Here is a 14,197-nt window from a genome sequence, read left to right on the forward strand (position 1 = left end):
GTTACTTGAACTCTGTGAAATATTTATTTGGGCTGCAATTTCTGATGCTGGTAACTCTGATGAACGTATCCTTTGCAGCAGAGGTAAATCTGGGTCTTCTTTTCCTGTGGCGGTCCTCATGAGAGCCAGTTTCATCATAGCTCTTGATGGTTTTTGCGACTGCACTTGAAGAAACTTTAAAAGTTCTTGAAATGTTCCGTATTGACTGACCTTCATGTCTTAAAGTAATGATGGACTGTCGTTTCTCTTTGCTTATTTGAGCTGTTCTTGCCGTAATATGGACGTGGTATTTGACCAAATAGGGCTATATTCTGTATACCACTCTTACTTTGTCACAACACAAATTATTGGCTCAAACACATTAAAAAGGAAAGAAATTCTGCAAGTTAACTTTTAACAAGGCACACCTGTTAATTGAAATGCATTCTAGGTAACTACCTCATGAAGCTGGTTGAGAGAATGTCAAGAGTGTGCAAAGCTGTCATCAAGGCAGAGTGTGGCTACTTTGAAGACTCTCAAATATAACATATATTTTGATTTTAAAATGAAGAAAAACCCTTGACTGAGTAGGTGTGTCCAAACTTTTGACTGGTACTGTATATATTTAAAATACTATACAGTATATTTTTACAAAAAATACAGTGCCTTGCGAAAGTATTCGGCCCCCTTGAACTTTGCGACCTTTTGCCACATTTCAGGCTTCAAACATAAAGATATAAACTGTATTTTTTTGTGAAGAATCAACAACAAGTGGGACACAATCATGAAGTGGAACGACATTTATTGGATATTTCAAACTTTTTTAACAAATCAAAAACTGAAAAATTGGGCGTGCAAAATTATTCAGCCCCTTTACTTTCAGTGCAGCAAACTCTCTCCAGAAGTTCAGTGAGGATCTCTGAATGATCCAATGTTGACCTAAATGACTAATGATGATAAATACAATCCACCTGTGTGAAAACCTGATGGAGTCTGCAAAAGACCTGAGCCTGGGACGGAGATTTGTCTTCCAACAAGACAATGATCCAAAACATAAAGCAAAATCTACAATGGAATGGTTCAAAAATAAACATATCCAGGTGTTAGAATGGCCAAGTCAAAGTCCAGACCTGAATCCAATCGAGAATCTGTGGAAAGAACTGAAAACTGCTGTTCACAAATGCTCTCCATCCAACCTCACTGAGCTCAAGCTGTTTTGCAAGGAGGAATGGGAAAAAATTCAGTCTCTCGATGTGCAAAACTGATAGAGACATACCCCAAGCGACTTACAGCTGTAATCGCAGCAAAAGGTGGCGCTACAAAGTATTAACTTAAGGGGGCTGAATAATTTTGCACGCCCAATTTTTCAGTTTTTGATTTGTTAAAAAAGTTTTAAATATCCAATAAATGTCGTTCCACTTCATGATTGTGTCCCACTTGTTGTTGATTCTTCACAAAAAAATACAGTTTTATATCTTTATGTTTGAAGCCTGAAATGTGGCAAAAGGTCCCAAAGTTCAAGGGGGCTGAATACTTTCGCAAGGCACTGTATACATGGGGGATTGGAAATGATGCAGATAATTACATTGATAGAAGCCGCAATCTATTTGAATTATTAAATCTGATCCACCCCCTCAAGAAAAGGACTGTATACAGTGCATTCAGAAAGTATTCAGACCCCTTGACTTTTTCCACATTCTGTTACGTTACAGCTTTATTCTAAAATGTATTAAATTGTTTCCCTCATCAGTCTACACACAATAACCCATAAGGACAAAGCAAAAATATGTTTTTAGAAATGTGTGCAAATTTATATACAGTTTATTTTAAAAGAAAAACCAGAAATATTACATTTATATAAGTATTCAGACCCAGTACTTTGTTGATGCACCTTTGGCAGCGATTGCAGCCTCTTCTTGGGTATGACGCTACAAGCTTAGCACACCTGTATTTGGGTAGTTTCTCACATTCTTCTCTTCAGATCCTCTCGGGCTGTCAGGTGGATGGGGAGCGTCGTGGCACAGCTATTTTCAGGTCTCTCCAGAGATGTTCGATCGGGTTCAAGTCCAGGCTTTGGCTGGGCTACTCAAGAACATTCAGAGACTTGTCCCGAAGCCACTGCTGCGTTGTCTTGGCTGTTAGCTTAGGGTCATTGTCCTGTTGGAAGGTGAACCTTCGCCCCAGTCTGAGGTCATGAGTGCTCTGGAGCAGGTTTTCATCAAGGATCTCTCTGTACTTTGCTCCGTTCATCTTTCCCTCGATCCTGACTAGTCTCCCAGTAACTTCCGCCTGAAAAATTATTCCCACAGGATGATTCTTCCACCACCATGCTTCACGGTAGGAATGGTGGCAGGTTTCCTACAGACGTGACACTTGGCATTCAGGCCAAAGAGAATCTTGTGTCTTATTGTCTGAGAGTCTTTAGGTGCCTTTTGGCAAACTCCAAGTGGGCTGTCATGTGCCTTTTACTGAGGAGTGGCTTCCGTCTGGCCCCTCTACCATAAAGGCCTGATTGGTGGAGTGCTGCAGAGATGATTGTCCTTCTGTAAGGTTCTCCCATCTCCACAGAGGAACTCTGGAGCTCTGTCAAAGTTACCATTGGGTTCTTGGTCACCTCCCTGAAAAAGGCCTTTCTCCCCGGATTGCTCAGTTTGGCCGGGCGGCCAGCTCTAGGAAGTGGTTCCAAACTTCTTCCATTTAAGAATGATGGAGGCCACTGTGTTCTTGGGGACCTCCAATGTTGTATACATTTTTGATACCCTTCCCAGATCTGTGCCTCGACACAATCCTGTCTCTGAGCTCTATGGACAAATTCCTTCGACCTTCGGCTCTGACATGCACTGTCAACTGTGGTACCTTATACAGACAGGTGTGTGCCTTTCCAAATCATGTTCAATCAATTTAATTTACCACAGGTGGATTCCAATCATGTTGTTGAAACATCTCAAGGATGATCAATGGAAACAAGATGCACCTGAGCTCAATTTCGAGTCTCATAGCAAAGCGTCTGAATACTTATGTAAATAAGGTTATTCTGTTTTTTATTTTGAATACATTTGCTAAAAAAATAAAAAATAAACTGCTTTTGCTTTGTCATTATGCGCTATTGTGTGTAGATTAATGAGGATAAAAAAAAATACATTTTAGAATAGGCTGTAACGTAACAAAATGAGGAAACGGTCAACGGGTCTGAAAACTTCCTGAATGCATAGTAGGTTGTTGTTTAGTATGTATGGTTGCCATGGTTTGGGCAAGCCCTTCATACTGACTTAAAGCAGCTCTGTCAGTCTTGTCTACAGCAGGGGTGTCAAACTCATTCCATGGAGGGCCTAGTGTCTGCAGATTTTAGTTTTTTCCTTTCAATTAAACCCAGACAACCAGGTGTGGGGAGTTCCTTACTAATTCGTGACCTTAATTCATCCATCAAGCACAAGGGAGGAGCGAAAACCCGCAGACACTCGGCGCTCCGTGGAATGATATTGACACTTGTGTTCTACAGTATAGTCAGATGATCTATAGTTGATTTTTAAAGCCATGGGTTATAAGTACTGTAGCCCCCCATGGGTTGTAAGTCCTGTAGCCCATCATGGGTTAAAAGTACTGTAGCCCCCCATGGGTTAAAAGGACTTTAGCCCCCCGTGGGTTATAAGTACTGTAGCCCCCCATGGGTTGTAAGTACTGTAGCCCCCCATGGGTTATAAGTACTGTAGCCCCCCATGGGTTGTAAGTACTGTAGCCCCCCATGGGTTATAAGTACTGTAGCCCCCCATGGGTTATAAGTACTGTAGCCCCCCATGGGTTATAAGTACTGTAGCCCCCCATGGGTTATAAGTACTGTAGCCCCCCCATGGGTTATAAGTACTGTAGCCCCCCATGGGTTGTAAGTACTGTAGCCCCCCATGGGTTATAAGTACTGTAGCCCCCCATGGGTTGTAAGTACTGTAGCCCCCCATGGGTTATAAGTACTGTAGCCCCCCATGGGTTATAAGTACTGTAACCCCCCATGGGTTATAAGTACTGTGGCCCCCCATGATGGAATGTAAATCTGGGGACTCAGGAATAGACACTACCCACACTGACTAATCTAATGTAGAGAGAATACTGTATTTTATGGGCCATAAACAGGCATCGTCACATGTATGATAGTGGTATGAGTTGATCCGTCCTGGCAGGCCTTCAGTGGACCACTGTTTTAATCATCCCTCCTTTCCATCTACTGGTCTGGCCCTCCCCGCCCTCCCTCCAGCCTTCCCCACCATGGTGGACAACCACGTCAGCCACAACTCAGGCATGGCCTACATGGGAGCTATGGAGCCCAAGCCCGTCTACAGCCAGCCCCCCCAGGTCACGCCCTCCAGGTACTCCCCAGACCCCCGTCACATGCTGGGGGAGGAAGACTTCACCAGGTCAGTACCATTTTTGCATGTTTTCTTATTATCTCATTCTTGTACAGCACATTCATCTTTTAACAGAATGATACAGTGCCTTGCGAAAGTATTCGGCCCCCTTGAACTTTGCGACCTTTTGCCACATTTCAGGCTTCAAACATAAAGATATAAAACTGTATTTTTTTTGTGAAGAATCAACAACAAGTGGGACACAATCATGAAGTGGAATGACATTTATTGGATATTTCAAACTTTTTTAACAAATCAAAAACTGAAAAATTGGGCGTGCAAAATTATTCAGCCCCCTTAAGTTAATACTTTGTAGCGCCACCTTTTGCTGCGATTACAGCTGTAAGTCGCTTGGGGTATGTCTCTATCAGTTTTGCACATCGAGAGACTGAATTTTTTTCCCATTCCTCCTTGCAAAACAGCCCAAGCTCAGTGAGGTTGGATGGAGAGCATTTGTGAACAGCAGTTTTCAGTTCTTTCCACAGATTCTCGATTGGATTCAGGTCTGGACTTTGACTTGGCCATTCTAACACCTGGATATGTTTATTTTTGAACCATTCCATTGTAGAATTTGCTTTATGTTTTGGATCATTGTCTTGTTGGAAGACAAATCTCTGTCCCAGTCTCAGGTCTTTTGCAGACTCCATCAGGTTTTCTTCCAGAATGGTCCTGTATTTGGCTCCATCCATCTTCCCAGCAATTTTAACCATCTTCCCTGTCCCTGCTGAAGAAAAGCAGGCCCAAACCATGATGCTGCCCCCACCATGTTTGACAGTGGGGATGGTGTGTTCAGCTGTGTTGCTTTTACGCCAAACATAACGTTTTGCATTGTTGCCAAAAAGTTCAATTTTGGTTTCATCTGACCAGAGCACCATCTTCCACATGTTTGGTGTGTCTTCCAGGTGGCTTGTGGCAAACTTTAAACAACACTTTTTATGGATATCTTTAAGAAATGGCTTTCTTCTTGCCACTCTTCCATAAAGGCCAGATTTGTGCAATATACGACTGATTGTTGTCCTATGGACAGAGTCTCCCACCTCAGCTGTAGATCTCTGCAGTTCATCCAGAGTGATCATGGGCCTCTTGGCTGCATCTCTGATCAGTCTTCTCCTTGTATGAGCTGAAAGTTTAGAGGGACGGCCAGGTCTTGGTAGATTTGCAGTGGTCTGATACTCCTTCCATTTCAACATTATCGCTTGCACAGTGCTCCTTGGGGATGTTTAAAGCTTGGGAAATCTTTTTGTATCCAAATCCGGCTTTAAACTTCTTCACAACAGTATCTCGGACCTGCCTGGTGTGTTCCTTGTTCTTCATGATGCTCTCTGCGCTTTTAACGGACCTCTGAGACTATAACAGTGCAGGTGCATTTATACGGAGACTTGATTACACACAGGTGGATTGTATTTATCATCATTAGTCATTTAGGTCAACATTGGATCATTCAGAGATCCTCACTGAACTTATGGAGAGAGTTTGCTGCACTGAAAGTAAAGGGGCTGAATAATTTTGCACGCCCAATTTTTCAGTTTTTTAAATTGTTAAAAAAGTTTGAAATATCATTCCACTTCATGATTGTGTCCCACTTGTTGTTGATTCTTCACAAAAAAAATACAGTTTTATATCTTTATGTTTGAAACCTGAAATGTGGCAAAAGGTCGCAAAGTTCAAGGGGGCCGAATACTTTCGCAAGGCACTGTATAATGTAAAATTCACACAAAAATGTATGATATTGTTTTCACCATGTGAATGTAGGTTTAATAGTATTTTTTACAATCTAGGGTTAGTCACTTTCTCATGACAAAACAGAGCAATCAGAGAGAGCAGTTAAAGGCTTTTTGTCATGAACTTTAGAATATTCCTTATTTGATTTTGGTGTGGTGACCGTTGCTTTACCTGGCATTCCAGGTTGGTGTTGGTGTTGTGGCTTTCTTTGGTGATAAGCACAGTGCCTTCGGAAAGTATTCAGACCCCTTGACATTTTCCAAATTTTTTACGGTACAGCCTTATTGTAAAATGTTATTTTTTAAATCTCAATCTATACACAATACCCCATAATCACAAAGTGAACCCTGTTTTTAGATTTGTTTGCAAATCAACAAAAAACAAAAGTACCTTATTTACATAAGTATTCAAACCCTTTGCTCTGAGACTCGGAATTGAGCTCAGGTGCATTGAGTATCCTTGAAATTTTTCTACAACTTGATTGGAGTCCATTTGTGGTAAATTCAATTGATTGGACATGATTTGGAAAGGCACACACCTGTCTATATAAGGTACCACAGTTGACAATGCATGTCAGAGCAAAAACCAAGCCATGAGGTTGAAGGAATTTGTCCATAGAGCTCAGAGACAGGATTATGTCAAGGCACAGATCTGGGGAAGGGTATCAACAAATGTATGCAGCATTGAAGGTCCCCAAGAACACAGTGACCTCCATCATTCTTAAATGGAAGAAGTTTGGAACCACCAAGACTTCCTAGAGCTGGCCGCCTGGCCAAACTGAGCAATCCGGGGAGAAGATCCTTGGTCAAGGAGGTGACCAAGAACCCGATGGTTACTCTGACAGAGCTCCAGAGTTCCTCTGTGGGGATGGGAGAACCTTCCAGCAACACTCCAACAATTAGGCCTTTCATGGTAGAGTGGCCAGACAGAAGCCACTCCTCAGTAAAATGCACGACAGCCCACTTGGAGTTTGCCAAAAGGCACCTAAAAGACTCTCAGACCATGAGACACAAGATTATCTATGATGAAACCAAGATTGAACTATTTGGCCTGAATGCCAAGCGTCATGTCTGGAGGAAATCTGGCACCATCCCGACGATGAAGCATGGTGGTGGCAGCATCATGCTGTGGGGATGTTTTTCAGGGAGACTAGTCAGGATGAAGGCAAAGATGAACGGAATAAAGTACAAAGAGATCCTTAAAACCTGCTCCAGAGTGCTCAGGGCTGTAGACTGGGGCAAAGGTTCACCTTCCAACAGTACAACGACCCTAAGCACACTCCCAAAACAATGCAGGAGTTGGACAAGTCTCTGAATGTACTTGAGTGGCCCAGCCAGAGCCCGGACTTGAAACCCATTGAACATCTCTGGGGATACCTGAAAATAGCTGTGCAATGACGCTCCCCATCCAACCTGACAGAGCTTGAGAGGTTCTGCTGTGAAGAATGGGAGAAACTCCCTAAATACTGGTGTGCCAAGCTTGTAGCATCATACCCAAAAAGACTAGAGACTGTAATCGCTGCCAAAGGTGCTTCAACAAAGTACTGAGTAAAGGGTCTAATAAATTAGCAAATAATTCTAAAAAAACATTTTTGCTTTGTGATTATGGGGTATTGTGTGTAGATTGATGAGAAAGATAACAATTTAATCAATTTTTGAATAGGCTGTAACGTAACAAAATGGTGAAAAAATACTTTCTGAAGGCACTGTTTGTAGATAGATGTAGTTAAGTGGGATTCCCAACGGTGTGGCAATGTGTTTGTCTCTGGTTGACTAGCTGTGCAAGGAGGGTTCAGTTCTGTCTGAGGTGGCAGTGTATAAACGATATCTTAACCGCCATCGATAAGAAACATTACTGTGCAGCCGTATTCATTGATCTGGCCAAGGCTTTCGACTCTGTCAATCACCACATCCTCATCGGCAGACTCAACAGCCTTGGTTTCTCAAATGATTGCCTCGCCTGGTTCACCAACTACTTCTCTGATAGAGTTCAGTTTGTAAAATCGGAGGGTCTGTTGTCCGGACCTCTGGCAGTCTCTATGGGGGTGCCACAGGGTTCAATTCTTGGACCGACTCTCTTCTCTGTATACATCAATGAGGTCGCTCTTGCTGCTGGTGAGTCTCTGATCCACCTCTACGCAGACGACACCATTCTGTATACTTCCGGCCCTTCTTTGGACACTGTGTTAACAACCCTCCAGGCAAGCTTCAATGCCATACAACTCTCCTTCCGTGGCCTCCAATTGCTCTTAAATATAAGTAAAACTAAATGCATGCTCTTCAACCGATCGCTACCTGCACCTACCCGCCTGTCCAACATCACTACTCTGGACGGCTCTGACTTAGGTGTCTGGTTAGACTGTAAACTCTCCTTCCAGACCCATATCAAACATCTCCAATCCAAAGTTAAATCTAGAATTGGCTTCCTATTTCGCAACAAAGCATCCTTCACTCATGCTGCCAAACATAACCTTGTAAAACTGACCATCCTACCAATCCTCGACTTTGGCGATGTCATTTACAAAATAGCCTCCAATACCCTACTCAACAAATTGGATGCAGTCTATCACAGTGCAATCCGTTTTGTCACCAAAGCCCCATATACTACCCACCATTGCGACCTGTACGCTCTCGTTGGCTGGCCCTCGCTTCATACTCGTCGCCAAACCCACTGGCTCCGTGTCATCTACAAGACCCTGCTAGGTAAAGTCCCCCCTTATCTCAGCTCGCTGGTCACCATAGCATCTCCCACCTGTAGCACACGCTCCAGCAGGTATATCTCTCTAGTCACCCCCAAAACCAATTATTTCTTTGGCCGCCTCTCTTTCCAGTTCTCTGCTGCCAATGACTGGAACAAACTACAAAAATCTCTGAAACTGGAAACACTTATCTCCCTCACTAGCTTTAAGCACCAACTGTCAGAGCAGCTCACAGATTACTGCACCTGTACATAGCCCACCTATAATTTAGCCCAAACAACTACCTCTTTCCCAACTGTATTTAATTTATTTATTTATTTTGCTCCTTTGCACCCCATTATTTTTATTTCTACTTTGCACATTCTTCCATTGCAAAACTACCATTCCAGTGTTTTACTTGACTGTACGGTGCGTGTGGGCGTGCAGTTCTACAATGTTTGTGTGTAATAGTTGCTATGAATGTGCACGTACATATGTGTATTTCTCCTGTGTATTTGTCCTGTGAATTGGCCTGTGTGTTGTCCTGTGTATTGTCCTGTGTATTTGTCCTGTGTATTGTCCTGTGTATTTGTTCTGTGTATTGTCCTGTTTATTTGTCCTGTGTATTAGCTATGGCCCTGCATTCACCCCCTACACCACATCTGCATGTGGCTGCACTTTTGAGACCAGAGGAGGAGAGACGGCAGAATGAAGAGGGAGGGAAAAGGGGGAGGGAAAAGGAGGAAAGAGTGCTGTCTGAGTTGACAGAGCTCCCTTGTAAGGGAGGGCCTCTCATCTGTGTCTGATAGATAGCCACTTAGAATCTGTCTGTCTGTCTGTAACAGTCTATACATGTCTTACCTCTCCATGTCCATGTCAGCTCATGCTTGTTATGTTGGTGGTCATACTCACAGTTTACATCTATACAATCCTTTACCGGGCTATGTGTCACTGCCCTAATTTAATGACGGTAACCACAGTGGCTTAGATAATTATCTGCTTTGACTACCTGTCTAACATCAAAGTGTGAACGTTTTCCACTGATGTTCGTTTTATCCTCCCCATCGACACATCTAGATTTGTATTTCCAGAGTTAACATATTAAACATTGTTTTCCCTACACAGACACACTACAGTCTCTCTCAATTCAATTCAATGTTCTATTCAATTAAATTTCAATTTCAATGTAAGGGCTTTATTGGCTTGGGAAACATATGTTTACATTGGCTTGTGAAAGTATTCACCCCCTTGGCATTTTTCCTATTTTGAAGCCTTACAACCTGGAATTGAAATATATTTTTTGGGGGGTTGTATCATTTGATTTACACAACATGCCTACCACTTTGAAGATACAAAATATGTTTTATTGTGAAACAAACAAGAAATAAGACAAAAAAACTGAAAACTTGAGCGTGCATAACTATTCACCCCCCAAAGTCAATACTTTGTAGAGACACCTTTTGCAGCAATTACAGCTGAAAGTCTCTTGGAGTATGTCTCTATAAGCTTGGCACATCAAGCCATTAGGACTTTTGCCCATTCTTCAAGGCAAAACTGCCCCAGCTCCTTCAAGTTGGAAGGGTTCTGCTGGTGTACGGCAATCTTTAAGTCATACCACAGATTCTCAATTGGATTGAGGTCTGGGCTTTGACAAGGCCATTCCAAGGCATTTAAATGTTTCCCCTTAAACCACTCAAGTGTTGCTCTAGCAGTATGCTTAGGTCATTGTCCTGTTGGAAGGTGAACCTCCGTCCCAGTCTCTAATCTCTGGAAGACTGAAACAGGTTTCCCTCAAAAATGTCCCTGCATTTAGCGCCATCCATTATTCCTTAAATTCTGACCAGTTTCACAGTCCCTGCCAATGAAAAACATCCCCACAACATGATGCTGCCACCACCATACTTTAATGTGGGGATGCTGTTCTCGGGGTGATTAGAGGTGTTAGATTTGCACCAGACATAACGTTGTCCTTGATGGCCAAAAAGCTACATTTTAGTCTCATCTGACCAGAGTACCTTCTTCCTTATGTTTAGGGAGTCTTCCACATGCCTTTTCGTGAACACCAAACGTGTTTGCTTATTCTTTTCTTTAAGCAATGGCTTTTTTCTGGACACTCTTCCGTAAAGCTCAGCTCTGTGGAGTGGACGGCTTAAATTGGTCCTATAGACAGATACTCCAATCTCCGCTGTGGAGCTTTGCAGCTCCTTCAGGGTTATCTTTGGTCTCTTTGTTGCCTCTCTGATTAATTCCCTCCTTGCCTGGTCCGTGAGTTTTGGTGGGCGGCCCTCTCTTGGCAGGTTTGTTGTGGTGCCATATTCTTTCCATTTTTTAATAATGGATTTAATGGTGCTCCGTGGGATGTTCAAAGTTTCCGATTTTTTTATAACCCAACCCTGATCTGTACTCCACAACTTTGTCCCTGACCTGTTTGGAGAGCTCCATGGTCTTCATGGTGCTGCTTGCTTGGTGGTGCCCCTTGCTTAGTGGTGTTGCAGACTCTGGAGCCATTCAGAACAGGTATATACTGAGATCATGTGACAGATCAGTTGATACTTAGATTGCACACAGGTGGGCTTTATTTAACTAATTGTGTGACTTCTGAAGGTAATTGGTTGCACCAGATCTTATTTAGGGGCTTCATAACAAAGTGTGTGAATAAATATGCACGCGCCACTTTTCCGTATTTTTGTTTTGTTTGTTTTAAACAGGTATTTTTTTTAAATTTCACTTCACCAATTTGGACTATTTTCTGTATGTCCATTACATTAAATCTAAATAAAAATCAATTTAAATTACAGGTTGTAATGCAACAAAATTGGAAAAACGCCAAGGGGGATGAATACTTTTACAAGGCACTGTACATTGCCAAAGCAAGTGAAATAGATAATAAACAAAAGTGAAATAAACATAAAAAATGTACAGTAAACATTACACTTACAAAAGTTCCAAAAGAATAAAGACATTTCAAATGTAATTATGTATTTATACAGTATTGTAATGATGTGCAAATAGTTCAAGTACAAAAGGGAAAATAAATAAACATAAATATAGGTTGTATTTACAATGGTTTTTGTTCTTCACTGCTTGCCCTTTTCTTCTGGCAACAGGTCACAAATCTTGCTGCTGTGATGGCGCACTCGTATTTCACCCAATAGATATGGGAGTTTATCAAAATTAGATTTGTTTTTGAATTCTTTGTGGGTCTGTGTAATCTGAGGGAAATATGTGTCTCTAATATGGTCATACATTTGGCAGCTCAGTTTCCACCTCATTTTGTGGGCAGTGTGCACATAGCATGTCTTCTCTTGAGAGCCAGGTCTGCCATCTGCGACCTTTCTGACTAGCAAGGCTATGCTCACTGAGTACATAGTCAAAGATTTCCTTAATTTTGCATCAGTCACTGTGGTCAGGTATTCTGACACTAAGTACTCTCTGTTTAGGGCAAAATAGCATTCTAGTTTGCTCTGTTTTTTGGTAAATTCTTTCTCTCTCTCTCTCTCTCGACCTCTGAATGCTCAGCTATGAAAAGCCAACTGACATTTACTCCTGAGGTGCTGACCTGTTGAACCATCTAGAACCACTGTGATTATTATTTGACCCTGCTGGTCATCTATGAATGTTTGAATATCTTGAAGAACGGTCTGGCCTTAATGGCCATGTTAATCTCCACCGGGCACAGCTAGAAGAAGACTGGCCACCCCTCAGAGCATGGATTCTCTTTGGGTTTCTTCCTAGGTTCCCACTCTTCTAGGGAGGTTTTCCTAACCACCGTGCTTTTACATCTGCAACGCTTGCTCTTTGGGGTTTCTGTATAAGCACTCTGCTGATGTTAAAAGGTATTATAAATACATTTGATTGATTGTTTTGTTTAGAGGGGAGACTTCCATTCTAACCTCCATTCAATTATTGTAAATGTTCATAAATACCATTTCACGTTAATTAAGAGTGAAAATACTATGTGCTAATAGTGTTAAATACATTTAATGAGTCATCAAACTGATCATGTATATGAATTAGATACAGTAACATCCCTCCAGTCCTGAGGCGAGGTCGAGGCAGAGTCGGCTAACTGAGAGTTAAAGATGAGAGAGTCCTACCTGCCCTTCACGGAGACACACGTCTCCACAGGAGTATGACTGACAGAGCCGCTCGCTCCCACATGCTGCTCAATCCCATCTGTCAGGAGCTGAGTTTAACCCAGAGCTGAGTCCCCAGCCAAGCCACTGTCATTGTCCTAGCTGCCCTACTGAAAACCTCTACAGTGGATATATGGATAGAATTTTAGTTTGTGCCTGTGTGCTTTATGATTGTGTATTTTAAGTCATCTACCTGTCTCTGTGTCTCTTTAGTTGATTTGTTTTATGTGTTGTCATACACTGAGTGTACAAAACATTAGGAACACCTTTCTAATATTTGAGTTTCACCCTCTTTTGTCCTCAGAACAGCCTCAATTAGTCGGGTCATGGACTCTACAAGGTGTCGAAAGCGTTCCACAGGGATGCTGGCCCATGTTGACTCCAGTGCTTCCCACAGTTGTCAAGTTGGCTGGATGTCCTTTGGGTGGTGGACCATTTTTGATACACACGGGATACTGTTGAGAGTGAAAAACCCAGCCGTGTTGCAGTTCGTTACACAAACGGTGCTCCTGGCACCTACTACCATACCCTGTTCAAAGGCACTTAAATATTTTGTCTTGCCCATTCACCCTCTGACTAGCATACATACACAATCAATGTCTCAATGGTCTCAAGGCTTAAAAATCTTTTTTTTTTTACCTGTCTCCTCCCCTGATCTACACCGATTAAAGTGGATTTAACAAGTGACATCAATAAGGGATCATAGCTATCACCTGGATTCACCTGGTCAGGCTATGTCATGGAAATATACTGGGGTGTCCCGCGTGGCTCGGTTACAGCGCCAGGGTTGTGGGTTCGATTCCCATTGGGGACCAGTACAAAAAAGTATGTAAAATGTATGCACTCACTACTGTAAGTCACTATGGATAAGAGCATCTGCTAAATGACTCAAATATAAATGAAGGAGCAGGTATCCTTAATGTTTTGTACACTCAGTGTATATTCATGTTGCATGTCCACTCCACTGTCTGCACTTCCCTTATCAATCACAATGTCATCATGGAGGCCTTTATGCTGCTGGGTGCATGCCACTGTATTTGTGAGGTCTTGCTGTAGGTAGACTGTGGGGGTAAAGTGAACACAGTATTGGGAGGAGGAGTAACTGGAGGCTGTCATCACACACACACACACACACACACACACACACACACACACACACACACGCAGCTCTGCAGCACAGGAATGTTTTGCCTGCTGCTGTCCTTATGTAAATATAAACACTGGGCCGTGGTCTTACCATAAATGTACTGGGAAATGAGAGGCTGATCCGGCACGGGGCAGCAAAT

At 42.5% G+C, this 14,197-nt stretch overlaps 1 protein-coding gene across 4 annotated transcripts in view; it reads left to right on the plus strand.

Moving 5' to 3' along the window:
* The window catches only part of LOC110504964 (disks large homolog 3), a 113,158-nt gene that overhangs the window by 64,621 nt on the left and 34,340 nt on the right, over window positions 1-14,197 (plus strand). For all 4 annotated transcript variants that reach the window (XM_036969793.2, XM_036969789.2, XM_036969792.2 and 1 more), the window contains exon 8: window positions 4,226-4,385. In XM_036969793.2, the coding sequence (XP_036825688.2) occupies window positions 4,226-4,385 (160 nt within the window). The remainder of the gene's footprint in view (window positions 1-4,225; window positions 4,386-14,197) is intronic.

The sequence above is a fragment of the Oncorhynchus mykiss genome, chromosome 25 (genome assembly GCF_057628025.1).
Source record: "Oncorhynchus mykiss isolate SJ-2025 chromosome 25, ASM5762802v1, whole genome shotgun sequence".
Classification (NCBI taxonomy): domain Eukaryota; kingdom Metazoa; phylum Chordata; class Actinopteri; order Salmoniformes; family Salmonidae; genus Oncorhynchus; species Oncorhynchus mykiss.